At 39.1% G+C, this 24695-nt stretch overlaps 2 protein-coding genes across 4 annotated transcripts in view; both read left to right on the forward strand.

Moving 5' to 3' along the window:
• The first annotated feature begins 251 nt into the window (after positions 1-251).
• On the forward strand, positions 252-2975 carry hcrt (hypocretin (orexin) neuropeptide precursor). Its single transcript, XM_072693024.1, has 2 exons — positions 252-314; positions 2571-2975. The coding sequence occupies exons 1-2, from the start codon at positions 252-254 to the stop codon at positions 2973-2975; spliced, it is 468 nt and encodes a 155-aa protein (XP_072549125.1).
• Positions 2976-6293: 3318 nt separating this feature from the next.
• Positions 6294-24695, forward strand: part of kcnh4a (potassium voltage-gated channel, subfamily H (eag-related), member 4a) — a 59959-nt gene continuing 41557 nt past the window's right edge. For all 3 annotated transcript variants that reach the window (XM_072693145.1, XM_072693146.1, XM_072693147.1), the window contains exon 1: positions 6294-7032. In XM_072693145.1, the coding sequence (XP_072549246.1) occupies positions 6957-7032 (76 nt within the window). In that variant the 5' untranslated portion in view covers positions 6294-6956. The remainder of the gene's footprint in view (positions 7033-24695) is intronic.

Raw genomic sequence — 24695 nt, forward strand, 5'->3', positions numbered from 1 at the left:
AGTGCATGAATGGCCGCTGCTGCTAACGAACTGAAGAGTCTAATATAGTATCAGACTCCGGCTCCCAAATGAGCCACATGATAACAAAAGAGGTGGAGGAGCAGAATAAGAGCGTCAGTGTTTGTCTTGTCTTTGTCTTTGTCAGGCTGATATTACATTACCTTATCAATGAAGGCTTCGGGAGAGGGTTTGTATATAAAGGGTCTCTGTGCATCAGGAGGAGTGGACAGAGTTTGAAGTCTGTATCTAGAATGACAGGTGACCACATCAAGCCCAGCGGAGCAGACAGACACATGGCCATCTCCTCAGCCAAGGTAAGACCTGCTTGCATGTCTGACCTGAACTGCGTCCAGCTGCTGACTTGGTGACTAGTACTTTAGTATCAGGCCATTGTTCCCGCTTATGACCTTATGAGAGTAGGAATTGATTTTCTAATTTATTATATATGACATATTTTTTACAATCTGAAAGTATGCCAACTGAACAGTGTGGTCCAGAAAAGTTTTTAAAATGCAAAAGTTTTAAATACTAACATTTTTAATTTTACAAAAACTAAAGATGTTAAAGTAGGATGTGAATAAAAAGAAGAGCAGGATGAGATCAGATAAAGAAAAAAAGAAAAAGTGAGATTACAGTAAGAAGAGTTTCAGAGTGAGGAAGAAATATTGGGTTTAGAGTGGGAAAGGAAGAGTGAGATTAGAATTAAGGTGAGAAAAGAAGAGTGAGATCAGAATTAAGGTGAGAAAAGAAGAGTGAGATTATAGTGAGAAAGGAAGAGTGAGATTAGAATTAAGCTGAGAAAAGAAGAGTGAGATTAGAATTAAAGTGAGAAAGAAAGAGTGAGATTAGAATTAAAGTGAGAAAGAAGAGTGAGATTAGAATTAAAGTGAGAAAGAAGGAGTGTGATTAGAATTAAAGTGAGAAAGAAGGAGTGAGATTAGAATTAAAGTGAGAAAGGAAGAGTGAGATTAGAATTAAAGTGAGAAAGAAGAGTGAGATTAGAATTAAGGTGAGAAAAGAAGAGTGAGATTAGAATTAAAGTGAGAAAGAAGAGTGAGATTAAAATTAAAGTGAGAAAGAAGGAGTGAGATTAGAATTAAAGTGAGAAAGGAAGAGTGAGATTAGAATTAAGCTGAGAAAAGAAGAGTGAGATTAGAATTAAAGTGAGAAAGGAAGAGTGAGATTAGAATTAAGCTGAGAAAAGAAGAGTGAGATTAGAATTAAGCTGAGAAAAGAAGAGTGAGATTAGAATTAAGCTGAGAAAAGAAGAGTGAGATTAGAATTAAAGTGAGAAAGGAAGAGTGAGATTAGAATTAAAGTGAGAAAAGAAGAGTGAGATTAGAATTAAAGTGAGAAAGGAAGAGTGAGATTAGAATTAAGCTGAGAAAAGAAGAGTGAGATTAGAATTAAGCTGAGAAAAGAAGAGTGAGATTAGAATTAAGCTGAGAAAAGAAGAGTGGGATTAGAATTAAAGTGAGAAAGGAAGAGTGAGATTAGAATTAAAGTGAGAAAAGAAGAGTGAGATTAGAATTAAAGTGAGAAAAGAAGAGTGAGATTAGAATTAAAGTGAGAAAGGAAGAGTGAGATTAGAATTAAAGTGAGAAAAGAAGAGTGAGATTAGAATTAAAGTGAGAAAGGAAGAGTGAGATTAGAATTAAGCTGAGAAAAGAAGAGTGAGATTAGAATTAAGCTGAGAAAAGAAGAGTGAGATTAGAATTAAGCTGAGAAAAGAAGAGTGAGATTAGAATTAAAGTGAGAAAGGAAGAGTGAGATTAGAATTAAAGTGAGAAAGGAAGAGTGAGATTAGAATTAAAGTGAGAAAAGAAGAGTGAGATTAGAATTAAAGTGAGAAAGGAAGAGTGAGATTAGAATTAAAGTGAGAAAGGAAGAGTGAGATTAGAATTAAAGTGAGAAAAGAAGAGTGAGATTAGAATTAAAGTGAGAAAGGAAGAGTGAGATTAGAATTAAAGTGAGAAAAGAAGAGTGAGATTAGAATTAAAGTGAGAAAGGAAGAGTGAGATTAGAATTAAAGTGAGAAAAGAAGAGTGAGATTAGAATTAAAGTGAGAAAGGAAGAGTGAGATTAGAATTAAAGTGAGAAAAGAAGAGTGAGATTAGAATTAAAGTGAGAAAGGAAGAGTGAGATTAGAATTAAAGTGAGAAAAGAAGAGTGAGATCAGAATTAAGCCGAGAAAAGAAGAGTGAGATTAGAATTAAAGTGAGAAAGGAAGAGTGAGATTAGAATTAAAGTGAGAAAGGAAGAGTGAGATTAGAATTAAAGTGAGAAAAGAAGAGTGAGATTAGAATTAAGCCGAGAAAAGAAGAGTGAGATTAGAATTAAAGTGAGAAAGGAAGAGTGAGATTAGAATTAAAGTGAGAAAGGAAGAGTGAGATTAGAATTAAAGTGAGAAAGGAAGAGTGAGATTAGAATTAAAGTGAGAAAGGAAGAGTGAGATTAGAATTAAAGTGAGAAAGGAAGAGTGAGATTAGAATTAAAGTGAGAAAGAAGAGTGAGCATCATCACCACCCTCATCATCCTCACTCTGTCTCCTCTTATTCTCCTTCGTGCAGGTGCTGCTCTTCCTCGCGCTGCTGGCTCAGGTGTCGCGCGCGGCGGAGGGCGTGTCAGGCTGCTGCGCGCGGAGGCCTCGTGCGTGCGGTCTGTACGGGCTGCTGTGCAACGCCACGGACGCGAAACCTGTGCGCGTGAGCAGCGACGCAGCCGCGGGCATCCTGACGCTGGGCAAACGGAAAGCGGCCGAGAGCCGTTACCAGGACCGCCTACAGCACCTGCTGCACGGCGCGCGCAACCAGGCTGCGGGCATCCTCACCATGGGCAGGAGGGACGAGGAGGGAGGGGCGCGCTTTCCGCCTGGCATGGGCACCACGGTGCACGCGCCCGTTAAGCTCGACCTGGAGAGACCCGTGCAGCACCTGCTGCAGCGGCCGGAAGCCACGGACTCTTATGGACGATGATCTCCCGGCTAGGCCTGCTCGCTGTTAAAGGGGGCGACCAGCAGCGGCCTCTAATAGTTCTCACCTCGTTTGATATGAATCATACATCTTTAATGTTATCTTCACTGTATGTTCATGTAGCTACAATTCATTTTAAAATCAAACATTAAATAAATATTAAATCATTTCCTTACAATGGTGGTGAATGAAACCAGGAGTCGTGACGTCTACCTATCAGTGAACCCACGAATGTCACGTGACTCCTCAGTCCGGTTTAAATCCGAAAAAAAGCCCAAAACAACCCCACCAAGACTCTTGAGAGGAGGTGGTCTCGGTCCGGTCCGGTACCAGCTCTGGAGCTGCTCGTCTGTGGTCTGAGACCGTAATCTGACCTCGATCCGACCCGACTGTCATCAGTAACCTGTAGTCTGCACCGGTCCAGACCACAGGCCCTCCCTCCAGTACGTACTGTCCCGTCTTTGACCCAGCCGCAGGACCGACCCGACGCCAGGATAGGTGAGGTTAATGTTTCTAGAGGGAGACCTGCGCGCCAGCTGACATCTTACTGTCTAAAACAGAGAAAAGCTCTTCTAAAAAATCTGAAAATTACAGTTAAATGTTCTCCATGTATCTCATTTTTGTGGAGTTTCCGTTTACTGTTTCTTCCATGGTTTGAACCCAGGAGATGCTCTGGATACTGTCTGGATGAATGGACCAATAGAAATGCTCTAAATCAACCAGAATAAACTTTTATTATACATTAACTTCCATTCAGAGTTAAGGAGAGTGTGTAAGGTGACTGCTGCATGGTTTTCAGGTATGAGTGAAGACAGGTCTCTAAGGTGGACTGCAGGCTGTGTTTGTGTGTAATATTCTGTGTGACCACAAGAGGGCAGAAGTGGACCATACTATATTACTGTACTGTACTGTACAGAGTTTAAACCCTGATCTCAGGCCATGTTCAGTGGTGTGCTGACAGACTGAGTTGAGGGAGTTCACTCTATTATTATTTCATAATATAATAATATATATAAATAGGGAAGGGAAGAGTGTGTGTATGTATGTGTATATATATATATATATATATATATATATATATATATATATATATATGTATATATATGTGTGTATGTATGTATGTATGTGTGTGAATTAATAATAGAGTGAACTCCCTCAACTCAGTCGGTCAGCACACCACTGAACATGGCCTAGATAGATAGATAGATAGATAGATAGATAGATAGATGGATAGATAAATATAAAGTCAATGTAATGTTTGGAGTTTATTCTGGTTAATTTACTATTGGTCAGTGCACAGTGTCCAGAGCAGCCTCTGGGTTCAAACCATGGAGGAAAAAATTAGATACATGGTTTTCATTGGACAGCAGTGAGATATATATATATATATATATATATATATATATATATATATATATATATATATATATATACATACACACACACACACACATATATACATACGACTTCATCAAATTAAGCGACTTCATCGATTATGTTGACTAATCACTGCAGCACAGCCCTTCTACCTGAAAAGAAACAAACTGAAGCTTTTAGATCTTAAGGTCTTTCAGATCCTGCAGATTTGCTATACTGTGAAGGGAACGTAGCTCTGGAGGAACTCTCAGTGCTCTCTCATTTATAAAGAAGGAATACTGGTACTCTGTGAAATCTGGCACTGCTGCTCTTTCCCCTCCTTTGAATGAGGTGATAGTGATTTATAAACCACACCATCACACCCACCCGAAAATAACCCACCACATGGTGCATCACCCGCACTGCCGGGTTTTAGGAATCTGGAATCTGCTCCACGTGCCTCGCATCTCTGCAGCACGTTTGAAACGGCAGCTCATTCAGTAAAACCGCAGACGCCTAATTTGTCCTGATTATATTTGGGTGCACAGTGCACTGAACAATGTGTGTGTGGACACTGCCTCACCCCCTCCTCACCCCACCTGTAGCTACAGCCCCGAGAACATGAGCACTCCCAGCCTTGTTCATCAGACTTCATTAAAAACTCTGAATGTTTGAGCTGAGAGGGCTGTCTGTGAGGGCTGCCTGATTAAGAGGAGAGAGATCCAGCAGATGAAGAGCGTGTGTCAGCCTCTGTGTCTGTGAGAGGAAGAGAGAGAGAGAGAGAGAGAGAGAGGGCGAGAGAGAGAGAGAGAGAGAGAGAGGGCGAGAGAGAGAGAGAGAGAGGGCGAGAGAGAGAGAGAGAGAGAGAGGGCGAGAGACATAAAGTGAGAAGAAAAGAGCGAGAAACAAAAACTCAAGAGCAACAGAGAGGTTGAGAGAGATGAAAAGATAGAAGGGTGAGTGAGAGAGAAGACAGGGCAAGAAGGAACAGGTGAGAAAGAGCAATAGAGAAAGTGAGAGAGATGTAGAGAGAGAGTGGGGGATGGAGAGAGAGAGAGATGGAGAGAGTGAGTGAGAAGGATGTAGACAGAAAGAGAGATGAAGAGAGAGACGTAGAGAGTGAGTGAGAGGAATGTAGAGAGAAATACAGAGAGAGAGAGAGAGAGAGCGAGAGAGAGAGAGCAATACAAAGAACACTGGGCAAAATTAATAAAGCAACACTTTTCTGGCTCTGCTTTTTCTCAATGCAGATTTTTATTAGATATTATAATGTAGTTTATTTACAGTTTAATATATGAAATAATCAACATGAACTTTTTGTATTTTAACACAATAATTTTTTGTTTTAGTGTAAAATGATTTAAAAAATAATTTAATAATACAAAAGTACATTTGTCATTTTAATAATGGAAGACAAATTAACTGAGAGAGACAGAAAGAGGGAGAGAGAGAGAGAGAGAAAGTCAGAGATATAGAAAGAGAGAGAGAGAAAAGGAGTGAGAGAGAAATATATACAAAGAAAAACTTGGTGAGAAAGGGAGAGAAAGAGGAAGAGAGAGAGAGCAATATAACAAAAGAGCGAGAGAGAGCGAGAGAGAGCGAGAGAGAGAGAGAGAGAGAGAGAGAGAGAGCACAATAGAAAGAGTGAGAGAGCCAGAGCCAGAGAGAGCGAGAGCATTACAACAAGAGAGATCGAGAGCAATAGAAATAGCATAAGAGAGTGAGAGAGCAATAAAAAGAGAGAGAGAGGGTAAGAGAGGGTAAAAGAAAGAGTGGGAGGGTGAGAGAGCATCACAACAAGAGCTAGAGAGAGAGAGAGAGAGGGAGAGAGCGAGAGAGAGCAATAGAAAGAGAGCGCAAGTGTGAGAGAGATTGTGTGTGTGTGTGTGTGTGTGTGTGTGTGTAAGTGGGAGGCAGAGACTGAGCACTGAGAGATGCTGATTGGGCACCTGCTGCAGTGAGAGCTGAAAGAGCTTCATATTTACACTGAGCTTCAGAGAAGATCACATACAGGAGAAACTTCAGGCAACACAGCGGACTGAGAAAGCAGTGAAAACACAGAGGAACAGACCTGAGGAGACGAAAGACCAGAAGCACTAGAACACAGACGTGGAAGAGCTTAACGGAGAGATCTGAGGAACAGCTGAAGTGTGGGAACATCTACAAAGACTAAAGATGAGCTGTCTGTTTGTGATCGGTCGATCAGGAAAGCTCCTTTTCTCCTCGGCACAGAGCTTCATCAGTATGGAGCGCTGAGGGGTTCAACCACAAGGATAAAGACAAAAGTGGTTGCCTGCCTTCTTCACTCTCCGAGGCTGAGATTAAGCTCTGGCAGATCCTCCTCAGAGAGTAATTAGGAGGGAATAAAGTCATCTGCCCGATGAACCTGCGCTGATCCAGAGCCTCTGACGACCAGCCAACGGCCACCCGGGAAGGCAGCGTGTGCTCTCCAGAAGCTTTCCATTCTTACCACTATCCTACACCTGGACCACCCTCTACCTTTACCATCTCTGCATCTGCTCCTCCATTCCAGCCTCTGTCTCTCACTTCTCTCCTCCTTCATTCTTCTCCAACTCTTTCCTTCTTTTGGAATGGAGGGATAACCTGCTGTAGGACTTGCTAGCAGCCATGCCGGTGATGAAGGGGCTTCTGGCCCCCCAGAACACCTTTCTGGACACCATCGCTAAGCGCTTTGATGGCACCCGTGAGTACCGTCCCTAATGTGGTCTATCTGATCACTCTCGACTTTTACCACTGAGCAGCTTAAAGGAATCCTCCGGGGTTTTTCAGTCTGACCTTTATGTTTAGCATCGGTTACAGAAGACCCTAAACTGACAGCAGCTCCAATCTCACTCATGAAGGCAGTAGAAGCAGATGAGCTGGTGCCTTCTGTTAAGTGTGTTTTGAGGCTCTCTGGTTTTTACTAATTACAGGACACAGTGTGGAAATTATTGACTATGGTCAGGGGCCCCATATGGGCAGGGGGATTAGGATGATTATAAGGACCTGTGACTGACAATAATGTGTTAATAATGGCTAATTATGTATTAATTGAGTATTTTGGCAGAATTGTTCGAGTTACGGGGGCCACTGTAAGTGCACCTGACCATGGCAATCAGCCATACAGTACAGGACTCTTGGCTTTGTTGAGCAGCTTTACCTTTTTGTTCCAGTTTCTATTCACTGAAAGAGAATTTGTAATATATAAAATGTAAAAATTCTGAATGAAGATTGATGCAGTATTTAAAATGATAAATGCACTAAACAATAAATTAAACTTCAAAAGTCTTGTAAAAATGGTATAGAAGAGTATATAGAGTGGCTCAGTGGTCTGTTGCACTGCCACTATGGCCCGGGGGTCCCGAGCCATCCTGCTGTATCATCAGCAGTCGTTAGCTGGTGTGGTGGAGCTGGGGAACTGGTGCTTTTCTCTAAGCATGTCGGCTGCCCGACGATGTCGCATTGGCGGCAGTTCTGTGGTGGCTGGCTTCTCCAAGTGTCAGAAGCATTGCCGGTGCTAGGGGGAGCTATGAACAGATGGGTTCATTGGCGGTTAGGGAAATCATTAGGGGAAAAATTACAACAAAATATATAGATTCAGCACATTTGCTAAAGGATGGCAATAGAGACTAGCTAGTCTGCAGTATTTTTTTAAAGATGAAAACGGCATCATTCTGGTTGTTCAGATTGAGAGATGTGAAGGGTTGGAGCATCCCAAATAAATGTACCTCAAATTTTACTGCATCTTCAAGTTTTTAGTTTTTGACATAGTAATCTGGCAGTACTTTACAATGCTTTAAAATATCATACTGGACTGACCAATAGAAACGCTCATAGAATCAGATGTTTTTACATTGACTTCCTTTCAAAGTTAAGAAGGTGTATATATAAAATATTGCTCTATAAAATAAATGTAAAATATGTTAAATAATGCAGTTAAATGATGCAGTTAAATACACTTACCTTAGAATTGATTATATTTCTCTATATTTTAATTTTGATTCAATTTGACTGAAGAGCTTTACAATACACAGAAGCAGAGAAAGAGAGATCTTTGACTTGTAATATCAGTGGAACAAGATTGTCATGGGTGGGTTGTCATGGTTCTGTATATCTAGAAACATGACCTCCGTAAAGACGTTTGCTGTTTTTCATGTAGTGTTGGATGTGCTGGTCTTCTATCAGTGTAATGTCAGACTCTATTGAGTGCTAAAGCTCTGAATGTACGTGTTGACCCACGGTCAGACCAAACACAACAAATGTCTGGGAGAAAAAAAATCAGCTTTGACAGCTGACCAGATTGACCCAAAGATTGACCAGATTGACCCAAAGATGGTTTAAACAGCTGGAGGTGCTGATGAGCTCAGAAATCAGGGGGTGAAATGTGTGGCGTGTGGTTTTATTTCTGAGGTTTGAAATGTTACCTTGAGGTTTCTTTTTTTCTTTCTTTCTTTTGCTCTGAGAGAGTTTCTCCTGCTACTTTCTTCACTTGCCTTGTTTAAAAGGCGCTGTATCAAAATTTCAGTGGAATGAAATGAGTGTGGTTTTAGTCAGCAGGTGTTCTGTGTAAATTAACAACCCAGCTGTTTTAAGTACAGATTCTTTTATACAGTAAAGAATATAAAAATGATATATACACACATACATATACACACCCCTGATGTGTATATATATAAAACAAAGTGCCAGTTGCTGCCTTAAAGTACATTTTAATAATTATTTGTTTTTTCTTTTTTAAATGCAGCTAATTAGGTTTATGTCCCGCTATTTTTGTTTTGTTTTGTAATTCCACAGTAAAAAAAGTACATACAACCTACAAAATACCACCTCTGAGTAAAACTTGCATCTCTCCCATCAGCTCCTGGCACTATCTATTTTCACACAGGCCGTTCCCTCCAGTCAGCATGTTTGCATTTCCCCAGGGCTACCTTCTCTTAGGTGTCCTTATAAAGTGGTGTAGGCTGTAAGAGCAAGTTACCATTATCTGTGTTGCTAAATGAGACTCTGTGCTGGTGTTCACAATTTTTGTGTGCCCACAGAACTATTCTGTTAATATTTGGCAGGTGGTTAATTACACCGCAGAACTTTTAGCATTGTTACTTTATTGAAGGCTTTTGATCAGAACTTTTGATCAGTTTCTCTGCAGAAACTAAATATGAATTTTATTTGACTTGAATTCAGTGGCTTTTGTTTGGTAGCCCTTGCTGCCAGTCATTAGACTTCATTTTTTACAGTGTTTTTTTATTACGTTCTGTGAATTGCCTAAGAATTGTTGTCCAGGCTAATCACCCATAACCTCCAGAGGATCAGGGTGATCAGTGCTGGAGTATTCCTTCAATATGGCAGGGTCTTTTGTTCGTAAGCACTGTTGCTGCCACTAAATCATGCACTGTTGACCAAATCCCGCTCGTTACAGTGCGAACATGTCCATAGGAACCTGGTTCATGCCGAACACGCCTGCTTAACAATCAGGTGTAGCTTCGAGCAGTGAGTTCATCTCCCAAACCTGCTTCTGCTACAGTAGGCCTATATAATCAACTGCTGTTATTTTGGAAGCAACACCTTTCCTCTTTCCTGTGTCTCTCAATTCCTTTATCCGCCAGAGATCGGGATTTAGCTTGTGCAGCTCTAATTGCTTTATAGACTCATTAGCACCGTGAGCAGTCTGAACATTATGGAAAATCCAAAGATCGTCTAAATGAAATTGAATACAAAGCGAGGAGAAGTGCCCCGGAGAGCAGCTGCAGTTACAGCAATCATGTAAGACTAAGCTATTCATAAAGCCCTACACTTCATCATAATTAGACAGCTGTCGAAAGGTAAGGGCTCTTCAGAATGCAGATGCTCCAAAGCAGCTTAGATCTGTCTAACGAAAGAATGCATTTTAATCTGTTCAAATCTGTCTGAATGCTCAGACAGATAGATAGATAGACAGGCAGGGAGACTGACAGACACTTTACTTTATTTATTTCATTTCAAAATTTAAAGTAAAAATGAGTCAGTTTATGTAGATATATTAGGATATGCTGTACGAACAACATTTACAGCATTTAAAGGACTCTTATTTTGTAATGTTTCCAGACCAGTTTAACATTCAGATTGTTCAGATTTATTGAATTTAGATAATTTTGATTTTTTTTTTAAGAAACAAGTTAGTAGGAATAGCAGAAATTATGAAGGGAACCTGAGCTGGACTCATAAAAACGCCTGAATGAAGAATCTGAAGATAAACACCAAGAATTTCTAGAGTGTTTTTAAATGCATTTCTCCTAAAACACTTAAACATTCTCAAATATTCTCTTAAGAAAGTCTTAATTATTTTATGAAGATGTCCATAAGATGTCGCCTTTTATGTTGCAATTTACAGCTGATCATAAATTAATTAATTAATTTTAGTGTTCTGGTATTCAGGTAAATTCATGTAGTGGATAAAGAACAAAATGGGGGAAAACAGAAACAAACTAAGCACTGAGAAATGTCAGTAGACAAGACAAAACAACCAACCGGGAAAAACCCTGCTTGAAAAATATGGCGTAAAACACTGTGGTGTGATTTACAGCAGCACATTAGACAGTAATTTCAATGATTTCACTTTTAAAGCTGATCATTTTATAGACTTACCTTCTGAACACCTTCTGACAGGCCTGAAAATATTTAAGAACAGATTTTTTTTAGGAATAACAAAAATTCCTAGACTTTTTCTAAAGACTAAAGATTTATACAAAAATGAAAGAAATTCTAAAGAGGATTGTTGAGGAATACCGACTCATCTTTTTATCTTTCAATTCTGAAGTTAAGAAAAAGGCCCATCTAAGAAGATGGTTCCAGGTTTCTCACTTTTGCATAATTCGCTTAGTTTTTACAGCGTACAAGAGGCTCAAACAGCACGGTGTGCTTAAATAGAGATGAATGTTTATCTAATTGATCTGTTTTCCAATTTTTGCCATAATGTGAATGATGCAGTTGTTCTTTACATTGTGTCAGATTCTCATGATGCTGGAACCAAGCTTTGCTCTTCAAACTAGCTCAGAAGATCTCACCTACGTTCTTCAGAATGAAAAGCTCTTGTTCCTTTTTACTTGATTTATATTCACCTACATCTGTTCTAAAGAGATCTGGAGCTTCTACAGTAAAACTGGGTATAAATGATGTGATTAGGTGCCTCAAACGTAGGTGCAGGTGTTGGATAAATGTTTATTGTCGACTTCGAACAGAACCAGAAACAAGTCACGACTCTGAATCTTCTTCACTGCTTCTGTACTTTAGTCATGCTTGGATGAGTGTGTGTTGCGTGTGTGTGAGTGTGTGTCTGTCTGTCTATGGGGTTCTTGACACTGTGTCGTTGTGTTGAGAGCTACTTCTGAAAACTCAGTGGGTGTTTTTTTCTTTTTCTTTTTTAACACTGGGGCATTGTACATCCCTCACTTGTAGCGTAGGAGTGCCACTCGCATTCTCATGCAAAAGTGCAAGAGAGAGAGAGAGAGCGAGCGAGAGAGCGAGCGAGAGAGAGCGAGAGAGCGTGAGAGGGAGCAAATGAGAACAGGATCATTAAGCAAAATTGGTCACTGGAGAATGTGGGTTGCTTTCTTCTTCTAATATTCTCTCTCTCTCTCTCTCTCTCTCTCTCTCTCTCTCTCTCTCTCTGTGTTTGGATTTTACTTTAAGTATTATAATAATTGTATTGGTAACTATGTTTTAAATCTATGTTCACACTATCATGCCTAATGCCAAGGTCAATAGTGTAACAGCATGAAATATGTAACAGGTCAGTGTCAGTATGGAGTGTGTTACAGGTCAGTGGTGTAACAGTATGGAGTGTGTTCCAGGTCCGTGTGTCAGTATAGAGTGTGTTACAGGTCAGTGATATGACAGTATGGAGTGTGTTAAAGGGTCAATGTCAGTATGAAGTGTGTTACAGATGAGTGTCAGTATAGAGTGTCTTACAGGTCAGTGGTATGACAGTATAAAATGCGTAATAGGTCAGTGGTGTAACAGTATGGAGTGTGTTACAGGTCAGTATCAGTATAAAGTGTGTTACAGATCAGTGGTATGGCAGTATGGAGTGTGTTACAGGTCAGTGGTATGACAATATGGAGTGTGTTACAGGTCAGTGTCAGTATGGAGTGTGTTACAGGTCAGTGGTGTAACAGTATGAAGTGTGTTACATGTCAGTGTCAGTATGAAGTGTGTTACAAGTTAGTGGTGTAACAGTATGAATTGCATAATAGGTCAGTGGTGTAACAGTATGTAGAGTGTTACAGATCAGATGTGTAACAGTAAGAAGTGTGCTATATGTTAGTGAAGTAACTAATGAGTAACTAATCTTTTTAATTTCATAGTATCTCTGCCTTGATCCCACCTCTCTGCTTTGTTTTTTTTTCAATCCTTTCAAAAATTCTATTTTTTCTCGTCCCGACCTCTCTTCTTCTCTCAGTGCCCTTATTGCCCTGTGTCTCAGAGCAGTCAGTGTAGAGGTGTGTATTGGTCATTGTTCTGACTCATGTTGGTCAGTGAGTTTGATGCAGTCACCTCGCCACCTGATTTATAAAAAAAACAGCACTGCACACTTCAGCCTAGGCAGATACGGCACCTGACTCGAAAGCCTCACTTCAAAGATGATCTAGTTCACAAGAATATAAAATGATGTCATGCTGCATTAACTCCATCATGTCCATTTGTACACCAGCTTTATTTTATGAATATTTCATGAGGGAGCAATAGAAATAGTACCAAACTACTTGTATTTGTTACATGAACATATGTTTAGTTTAAGAGCTGCTTTTCAAAATAGCCTACATTAAATAAGCAAAATCAAAAATGAGGAAGCACTGCAGGGGTCAAACACCTAAAGAAAAATAGGCAGGTTGCTCGTAGGGCATGGGTGCAACAATCTCAAGTAAGGACGTTAAGGTGGGAGAACGAAAGTAATGTGATCTATGTGCATCCACTAGGGAAAGTAGAAAATCTGCCCCAGAGCAAAGATTTTGTGGTATTAAAAAGTAAGTAATTTGTATAAAGTATAAAAGTATAAAAAATGTGCCAGTGAATTGTGGCCAACTCAAACCCTCAACACATGGCATATGAGTACAAACCACCTAAGAACACATATATACAAGCACATGCCCCCTGTGGGTCAGGAATAAAAAAAAAAACTACAAATATTTTTCACTACAAAAAAGCATTGAAATATGTTTTTAAACTTATATAATAAAGTTAACTTAAACTTATAAAATCGAACAAGCAGATTTAAACTGAAATATTATGCAAAGTAAATGTAAAATGTTAATAAAAAATGGATTGATCAGTAATCAAATATAGAGATAAAATTAAAATGAAATAATTTGTAAAAGTAAATAAAATAACTAAGAAGGATTTAGGACCATATAAAGCCTTCATAACACAGTACATTAAAGCATGTATAAGTAGGTTGCAATAACTTTCATTAAAAGATTATATTTATATATTATATATTATATATTTTATAGCTTTCATGTTGAACACAGTCCAGTTGTGTGGAACCACCCATGGTTCAATTAGAGTACTTTAACAATGCAAAGAATGGACTTTTGTGAATGTTTTATGGGAACAATCTTTACAAGAACAAACTTGCAAGAACGCAACATGCATGTCCGAGTTTGAGATGAGTTCTGTACTCAGAGCCCAGTATGTAATACATTTAAAATAAAGAGTCAAGTACTCCACTTAAAAAATGGCTTTTGTCCAGTACAAATGAGTAGAGTAGAGACTGCATGGCTGTGTTATACAGCAGTATGATAAAGCCAGAGTTTGTGATTGCATTTAAAAAAAAGAAGCAACAGTAGTCATTTTGTAGTAGTCATCACCGGCCAGCAGCAGGAAACTGTAATTAAAAGCCAGTTTTCAAGAAAAGGTCTTTATGTTTTGGACAAAGCAGTTACAAGTGAGCTGCACAGGGTGCTTTATATCTAAAACATTAAGAACACGCTTCGATCTCTGCATTGAACACAGAACAATAGTCAGATTTCACAGCTTAATTAATGTAGTTTTTTATTCAGGCTCTTTTTATCGGTACAAGGTTAAATGCAGGCGGAGTACAACTTGAACACAGTTCTAATGTATTTAAATAACAGAAACAGCACAACTGGACTTTATAATGCCCTTCTAATGCACTTAGCAGACCAGTAGATGGTAATTAGCTGGCTGCTCATTAGTAGATCATTAAACAGTAACCAGTATGAATTATGCCTTTTTTCATTAGCACTTGCTCTAATTAAGCCTTATTAGGCAGGAATTGATCATTCATTGGTTGCTCATTACTATGTTACTGATTGATTAAAATGATGGACTATTATGCGCAATGCCTAATTTCACCAACTGACATGCTGGTGGCTCCCATTATAGAACCACTCTTTAGAACCAACCATTCTTTCACTAATGTGTGGAAAGGCAGACTGCATGGCTAGGGGCTTGATTTACACCTGTGGCAATGGGACTGAATGAATCTGAATCTGGAATTTAATGATTAAAAGGTGTGTCCCAATACTTTTGTCCAAATAGTGTATTAGGCAACTCTATTTATTGCTTAGTTACATTACATCAAAAAGTAACAAATGGGGATTTGTTTTGCAGGACAGCAAATATCATGCCAACTTTCCTTGCTTTAGAGAACACCGCAGTGTCAGGCACAGCCATCTTCATGTGTCTCTCTCTATGAAGCTGACTCCAGTAATGGTTCCTATGTGGATAATGAGGGACCTCTGACATGGATCCATCTGGAGCTGGTTTTGAGGAGTTTTTGCTGGCTCTCTAAATGCAGACTTTAATAATGTAGACTGTATTCAGAAAGTGCTAAACTGAATCTGTGACAGGATCAATATTGAAATTGTGCCTCTGGACCCGACATGTCCAGGCTCCAGTGGTTTTGCTCTTTGCGGTGGCTCTGGGGTCAGACTGTGTTCTGCTCTGACCGTGTAGGAGAGTTTCTAATGAGCTCACCTGTTGCTCTGGAGAATCACCTCAGTTCTAATAAGACTGCAGGCAGTGTGAGGAAGAAGATGGCCATTCAGTTTGTCAGGGATTCTGCAGCACTGTCAGTTTAACGTTATGTAGAAGACCTAGACCTACAAAATTAGGCCATTGAGCACTTCTAGCTTTTTACAGCCGTTTTTCTGCTCTCAGTAAAAAACTGTCAGTCTACTTTGGTCTTTGGAAGTCTATATATTGTGCTGGGTACTTCTCTTTTAGCACTGCTAATACTTTTGCCGTAACCCTGCATGTGCTCTATACTCACAGTTCCGAAATTACAAAAGATCTATTTCCATCAGACTAATGCAAATGTGTGGCCAACCCAGGTCAAAGTATATCCTTTGTTGATTTCCTAAATGTGAATAAGTGAAATATCTTAAAATATTTATTTTCTGAATTGAACATATTAGAAAAAACATAAAACATAATGTATTTAGTTTGTCATTACCTCTGCACACCAAATGTAATGTAATGTAATGTTTTGTTCAATATATTGAGTAAATCAACAGTCATTTTGCTTTAGAATCAGCAGAAGTGTCTCTGTAGAAGTAATGTGACTTTAAATAACTTTAAATTAAATCAAACACTAGTCACATAACGTGTAAATTGTAATGTTTTTATTTGATAAATACATTTTATTAATCATATTTTTTCATGTGGATCCCTTCCCTCGAGAGCTGTTCTAAACTGAAAGAACACTTTGTTAATGGCGAGTAGGTTGGGCACTTAGTACATTGCATTAACTTTTGGGAAACTCACCCCTGAATGCTATGATAAATGTTCAATCTGTCAATTTTAATGTTTATTCTTTTATTCTCAAAATTGAATTTGTCCATTTGTATGAATGTTGTAGCATTTTTCAAAAAGTAATGCAAGTTCATAATTAAAACAAAAAAAGTATTATCTGTGTAAATTCAGAAAAAAAACTCTATGTTGATATAAAGTCCCAATTAAAATTATTAGGTTTTGGAAAACATTTTATTACACATGAATTAAATGTTATTTATCAGCCTGATTACATATCAGTTTTGTTAGTGTTTTTATTATATTGAATTTTATTTATTGTTTTGATAGTTTTGGAAAAGGTCTTTAGATGTTTCTGTGATGGTAAGTTTTGTAAAAAACGTTCTGAAAACGTTGTGAACCACTGTTATGTCACACGTTCGCAGAATGTTCCTGTATCATCATGTCTGTAACGTTACAGGCTAACCTTCCTGAAACCTTTTAAAAACATTGCTGAACATTCCTATAATGTTCTCTGCTGGATGGTTACCATGCCAATTGTTTTAATGAGGTATAAGTGAGAAATAATTCAAGAAAATGTAAAATACATGCTGCACATCATAGGGGGACATGGGACACCTGTGACCGCAACCCAAAAACAAACAAAGTCCCTGGTCATAAAGCTTAGCCTGGGCGTGATCCTAACCCCAACATTGATTAGAATCACCAGATAGTCCCACAGAATAGTTTGTTAGAAAGTTAAAGGGTACTATCCAAATAAAGTGCTTTTGCCACTTGTCCTCCTCCACTCAGCTTCCATTTCAGGCAGACGTTAGTAAAACAGCGGCTGAACTTTAGTTTTAATTATTTCACACTTATATAAGAAGTGTTTTTCTGGGTTCAGCCCATCCTGAGTGTTTGTCTTTTTGAAGGAGCAGACAAAGAACAAACACAGTAAAGAGCAGCTAGAAGAAGTTAGTCAGAATCCTCTGGAGCTGGACCACCTGTCATTGCAGGTATTGCAGTGCTCACCAATCTAGAGCTCTTCCTAAAATAATATTCTTTTCCTATATCAATTTTATATAATGTTTTTTATTAATTCCAAACATACTTACATATATTTGCCGAAATAGGATTATTAAACATAAAGACTTTCGCACAAGTGTATACTGAGAACACTGAGGCCCTCCCTCTTCCCCCATCGTTCAGTGCCACGCTAGCTAGTGTAAGCGTTTATTAGCTGACATTACAAAGCAGTTCAGGCTCTGTCCACACATATCCAGACATTTTTAAAAACAAGATTTTTTTCCTGTCCTTTTGAAAATATTTCCAGCCACACAGAGACAAAAATGCTTGATGAGCATGCTAGCCCTGTATGGGGCGTAAAACCCTCCTAAAGGGAGATCCTCAAAACTCCACGAGGAAGAAAGACAACACAGAGGTTTAATCCCAAATGACACTCTACTCCCTATGTAGTGTACCATGCAGGACAGGAAACTACAGATATGGCTCATGGATTTCACTAGATAGGGAGTAAGGGGGTATTTCAGATTCAGCCAGAAACACACATGCAGTTTTCAGATTTCACCACTCTAGAGAGAGTTTTCAAAAAGCTGTGTTTTCAGTGGCCACAGTGGTTTGGTGATTTTGAGGCCAGAGCAGATAAAAACCTCTACAAAAAATATATGCTTTTAACAGTGCATGGTAAACTGTTCACACATAAATGCAAAGGATCCATGAGGAACTTTTGGAAGGTCTTCAGTTTGAAACGGTGGAGGAACCTCATAAGGTGCTTTGAGGAACCTTCAGGATACATCTTTCTTCTAAAAAAGACTAAGATTCCACTACAGTTTCACATTGAAGAACCTCCAAAAGTTCCTCAAGGATCTTAAACTTTTCACAGTGTGCGTTCACACTAGCAGACAACAGAGCGACATGCAACCAGTCATTTCCTATGGGAGTATGCAATTTGTAAGCGACACAGCGACAGAGCAGCAATTGGATTTAGTCAACTTTATGTAAATTAATTATGAATTATGAAGCGATATTCTAAGACAATGTCACCATCAAATTCTTCGGACCAATTGTAGATGCGGTTGTCCAGCTTCTGCTTGCTGAATGTTTTGTTTCTACTAGCATTTTGTTCCTATTCTCAACAGTGTGGTGGTGCTAAGCATGGGAGAGAGGCTGATAACTGCTGTTATTTTAATCATTTAGGGGAAAAAAGTGGGTGCTGGTGTTCACTGACGTCACAGTGAGCTCAGATCTGAACACAGTAAGGAACTTGACTCTGCCAGACTGAATGAAAGACCGGAGCTCTGTTGTTGTGTGGAGGATGAGTCCTCAGTCCACCGGGTACAGTTCTGGGACGAGACATTTTACTAAGAATCGTGACATCAACACTCTGCTGTACAGACACACACTCACCTTACTTTCCTTCACACACGCTTTCTTTGCACCCTTGATGTGTCATGACACACTGTATGAAAGAACATAAGGCATGTGTAGAATGGTATACATCTGATGTGTGTGTGTGTGTGTGTGTGTGTGTGTGTGTGTGTGTATGTGTGTCCTAGACCCGTCGAATTTTCTATCATCTGCCAACTCTCTATCTCTCTCTCTGGCTTTCACTCTCACAAGCGTAGTCGTACCTAATTAATTCACTCTGACCTATTGAAATGCTTCTTCCACCCATATTCAGTCCACAGTGTGAGTGATTAAGTGTGTGTGTCTGTGTGTTTGTGTACACTGCAATTACCAGAGGTATAGTCAGTATGAACTGTTCTGTTCTATTGCTGCTCATTCTGTTAACTACGCACACAGGGGGACAGATGAGCATGAACCTGCACTGCAGTAAAAGTCAACTCACTCTAATGATATAATGACTAGAAGGCAGTAAAACACTTCCAGGGCCACAGATCTCCCACCACAGAACTGCAGCGGAATGTCTCAGGGTGCTTTCACACCTACCGTGTTTGGACTGGATTGCTGTCATGCTAAAACCTTCATCTCCAGCCAAAGTCATTTTTTGTCATTTTAGAGCATTTGTAAAGAACCATGTAAAGAAACAACTGCCAGATTTAAAGTATGTCTAGAAGTGAAAAATAGAAATAGTGGAGATACAAGGCTTTTGCGTGACAGTGAAAATGAACATTTATTTAACAACTGCACTTTCATTGTATTTAGTGCTTTTAGAGAAAAGAGTAGAACGGTTCTTGCTTCTGCATTAGAAGACCTAAACCAAAAATGCTCATGGTACAAATACATCACATAAATCCAGTAAAAAGGTGCAAGAGCTTCTCATTCTGAAGAAAGTAGCTGAGATCTTCTGAGCTAGTCTGAAGAACAGAGCTTGGTTCCTCCAGGTTTCTCCTGGACGCCCCCCCAGTCCAGCCAGCACAGCGTGGACGTGTTCAATACCATCAGCAGCAGCAGCAGCAGCTCACCTGATTTACCATCATTAAGTTCTGATTTACTAAACCAGGTGTTGGATGATCACTATAAATAACTCTAGACTCCATGAGGAGAGCTTTGGAGATGTTTTAATGAACACAGTGATGTAAAATCATGACTTTCTGTATGAATGTTATTAGTGTTTATTCTAATATCAGTGTTTTACTGAGGAAATAAACACTTACTGTCCAGATCAGCAGCTTTTCCAGTCTCATTTACCCATCTACCGAAATATAAATATTTTTTATAGCATTTTCTTGTAGCTATAAAGCTTATGGTTCTTTTTGTAGCGTTTCTGTCAGTTGCTGTATGTTATGCAGCTATTACAGCTTGGTCTCAAGAGAACTTTACTTCACATGTGACTAAAACACAATTTCAGGATTCATACAATGTGTGCTAAAAATTTTACTAAACAGTTGATCACTGACGCAACCCAACAATTCAAACATTCCAACAGAGAATGATACAAAGAAACCAGTAAAGCTTCATTACCTGAACCAAACCTTAACCTAACCCTTACTTTACCCATAACCTAACCTTTACCTTACCCATAACCAAACCTTTACCTTACCCATAACCTAACCCATACCTTATCCATAACCTAACCCTTACCTTACCCATAACCTAACCCTTACCTTACCCATAACCTAACCCATACCTTACCCATAACCTAACCCTTACCTTACCCATAACCTAACCCATACCTTACCCATAACCTAACCCTTACCTTACCCATAACCAAACCTTTACCTTACCCATAACCTAACCCTTACCTTACCCATAACCAAACCTTTACCTTACCCATAACCTAACCCTTACCTTACCCATAACCTAACTCTCACCTTACCCATAACCTAACTCTCACCTTACCCATAACCTAACCCTTACCTTATCTATAACCTAACTCTTACCTTATCTATAACCTAACCCTAACCTTACCCATTACCTAACCCTTACCTTATCCATTACCTAACCCTTACCTTATCCATTACCTAACCCTTACCTTACCCATTACCTAACCCATACCTTACCCATAACCTAACCCATACCTTACCCATAACCTAACCCTTACCTTAACCTTAACCATAATGTAAACTTAACCTTAAACGTTATAATACCCTAAACTTAACCAAACCCGTAAAATAACCATGACCTTAACATTAACCATGACCATGACCATGACAAAGACCTTGACCATGACCAAGACCAAGACCTTAACCATAACTATAACTATAAACCTAATCCTAACCTTAACCATACCCATAATGTAAACTTAACCTTAATCATTATCATAACCTAAACTTAACCAAATCCTTAATATTAACCCTAACCATAACCATAACCTTAACCAAACCTTAACCTTAACCATAGCCTTAACCATAACTATAATGTATACTTAACATAACCCTTAACCTAATCCATTAATTAAATTTTTAGAAGCTCTGTAACAGAGAAAACAGTGGACATGAAAATAAATTGTAAAATATGTACAAATATTCTTGGGGTGCATTTCAGGGGTATATGTATGAATCTTATGAGAATCGTATGGCTATTAACTGCCCTGTTATCTGTGTTATCTTCTGTGTATCTAATTAAAACTTGTTAAAAAAGTTAAAATATAATAAGAAACTAAAGCTAATGAACAGTAAAAAAAAGTGCTTTTAGACCTTCTTCATTCTTATACACCTGCCTAGTAGATTCAGCCTCCCCACTGCATCGCTCAGTAAACAGACTGAACTTAGTTGAACTTGAAAGTTTAACCGACTCTCATTCACCTGATATAAAGTTTGAAGTCGGAGCTCATTAAACTGAACTCAGCATATTATCAAGAATTTTCAGCTTTATTTTCTCTCAGTTTCTTCATTTCAGACAGCATGTGTGCCTCCCCCCCTTTGCTTACCTTAGATGAAACTTTTTCTTCATGATGGTGAAGAAATGCTGTCTGACCTTCTACCTGCTGGATCGTGCCTCGTTCTACCACCACATTAAAGGACGTGGGTTGAAATAAAACTCTATTTTCATGCTTCCTATTTAGAACAACCCCCCTGTCTCTGTATCCTGGTAACCTCCCGACAGAAAGAAGCACAATGCCATATGTTTTCTTTTTCACATTACCATAGCAACTGGACACCAGGAGCATCTCTTCTTAATACTCCTGGTAACTAATGATAGCTGGCGAGACAGGCAGTGGGGTGAAATCTGGATTCTGGTGGATGTCATACTGGCACTGTGGGTATGCAGTGAACACACACAGACATACACTCACAGTAAAAATAACTTTCATTCAGTTGCTTCAAATATTTACAGTTATTTTAGGGTGATTCCTCCTCAGCCTGGCAGAGATCCATGGATTTCAATATAGAAACCAGAACAAATACTTTCAAACCACATTGCTCTAAATAGTTTTTAGGTATATATAGTTTTTATTTATGAATTTCATTTTAAAAATCTATTTTCACAGACATATTGATTGTAGCAGTTTGTTAAAAGTTTGTTTTTTCCAACAATACCATGTAATGCAGAGACCCGCTGATATGAGGATGGATATACCATTTAAATGCTTGATTTAGACTGAGCTGAAATTTGAACAAGGTTTAAAAACAACATGAAAAAGTATTACCTATACCCATACCCTAACCCTGTCACTATCCCTTTCCCTAACCCTTTCTCTAACCCTAACCCTATCCTTTACCATAACCCTATCCCTTTCCCTAACCCTTTCTCTAAACCTAACCCTATCCTTTACCATAACCCTATCCTTTACATTACCCTATCCCATACCCTAACCCTATCCCTTTCCCTAACCCTTTCTCTAACCCTAACCCTATCCTTTACCATAACCTTATCCTTTACCATAACCCTATCCTTTACATTACCCTATCCCATACCCATACCCTAACCCTATCCCTTACCCTCACCCATACCAATACCCATACCCTAACCCTATCCCTTTCCCTAACCCTATCGTTTACCATAACCAACAATAACCAAAAATAACAACCCCTTACCCTCACCCATACCCATACCCTAACCCTATCCCAGTTCCTTTCCCTAAACTTTTCCCTAACCCCACCCTTACCCTAACCATAACCTTTACCCTATACCTTACCCATACTGTAAACCCCATCCCCATCCCTATGTCTATCCCTTACCCATAACCTTTACCCATAGCCATACCCTATGCCTTACCCTTTCCTTTTCCCTAACTCTAACCCTATCCCTTACCCTTACCTTTACCCTATTTCTATCTCTATCGCTTACCCATACACATACCCAATCCCTTACCCTTACCCTTACCCTAACCCTTTTCCTATCCCTATCCCTTAGCTTTACCATAACACTATCCTTTACCATTACCCTAAACTTAATGATAGTATGTCATTAAGATGTGAAAGGTGAAATTTCTGCAGAAGTTTCTATCCATTAATACTTTCTTTAGAAGCTCCATAACAGAGAAAAGCAGCATGAATGTAGTTGTAGTGACACTGTTTTCTCAATTATTCTTCAAGTAAGTGGAAGACAGGTTGTATGTATTTGGCAAAACAGTGCCACGAGTGGAAGGGAGCTGTAGTGTGAATTAAAAAAAAAAATGTATGAAATATCTATATGCTAGGAAATTCTTGGGGTACACTCTTTGTTGTATATGTACAAATTTTATGAGAACTTGTTTTTTTCAGTTGCAATATAAAAGCTTCAACCAAATGTATAAACGTTCAGCTGTATGCAATAACTCAAGAGCAATTTAAGTAGCTCAACACAACTAATATAACAGGATATATAACCTTCAATGTCGTCTTCTGAAATCAAACCTCGGTTGACTTTGAGTTATGCTTGAATATCCTGATATTTGATTGAATCCATCCTGCTGTTCCCACGCTGCAGGTTTCCACTTCCTTCTCCAGACATAGCGCTTTGCTTTCTCTGGCACATAAGGACACACATGTTCTCAGTTGATGAATTTTTTATTCTAAGCTCTAGTTATATCAGACACTGTGAATACGACTTTAGTAATAGAGCAGTGGTCTTTGCTGTATCCTATCTCAGAGCAGCAAAATCAGCAGACAGTCCCCTGCTGATTTTCCCCTTTGCACAATGAGAAAGCACATGCCTTATTATATGTGATCTTCCATTCTATTTGCAGAAAAATAGGCCTCAGTAGTTTCTTATTTCTCTAGGCAAATTTTTCCTTCGTTCTGGCACTGGGTGTGACTGTACTTTATCACAAATGGAGGTTGAAAATAGCGTTTCCATGTACTATTGGCAGGTGTCATGAACAGCACATGTGAGAGTCTAGGTGACACAGCCACGGATGGCCTTGCAGAGACTGTAATGTGAATGATTGTGCACAAGGACAATAGAGTGAACGCATGCTCTCAGACCTCCTGAGGCAGAGGATCTGTGAATGGAACAATGGAGCAGATGAATAAATGGAGGGACAAGAGCACAGAACACTGTAGATGATAATAAACGCTGGTTATACGAGCCGATGCTTGATCGGCGCTGAGATACGGAGGTTAATTGCTTTTTCTCTGTATTGTTTGACGACTGTTTTCCAGTTCTGGTGACGGTGATTGCTCGAATGCAGTCACCCTTCTGGACGGTGAGCTTCTGTTGAAGGAAGATCAACAGTGCGGTTCCATAAACACATGAATTCATCACATGAATTCCACTGTTCAGGTGTACTCTTAAAAATAAAGGTGCTTCAAATGGTTCTTTGAGCGATGAAATAGAAGATCCACTTTTGGTGAATTAGTGTGAAGAGCCTTTAAATTGCTGAAGAGCCTTTAGATGATCACCTAAGTGGTGAATCCTTAGACCTTTAAAAGGTTCTTCTTCCAGGTCTGGAATGGACTGTCCTATCTGGCCCTGGACCTACAAACAATAAACCATTGAGAACTATTTCACTTCAAGAGTTTATTTTAGGAGCCATGACTCTCCTAGCCTTTAACCCTGTTTGGACGGGATTAGTGGGCTAATGGAATTATTACCCCATTATTATTATTATTATTCATTGATATTTATTATTGGTTTATTATAATTATAATTATTATAATTATTTTTAGTTTATCTGTGATTTTAGTCCTGTCTGAATGCACCGAATACTTTGACATATTTCATTTCATTTTTCCAATGTCAATCTAGTATCTCATGAGTCCCCCACACCCCAGAGGTCCCTGATCCCCAGCC

Source organism: Salminus brasiliensis, chromosome 12 (genome assembly GCF_030463535.1).
Source record: "Salminus brasiliensis chromosome 12, fSalBra1.hap2, whole genome shotgun sequence".
In the NCBI taxonomy this organism is placed as follows: Eukaryota; Metazoa; Chordata; class Actinopteri; order Characiformes; family Bryconidae; genus Salminus; species Salminus brasiliensis.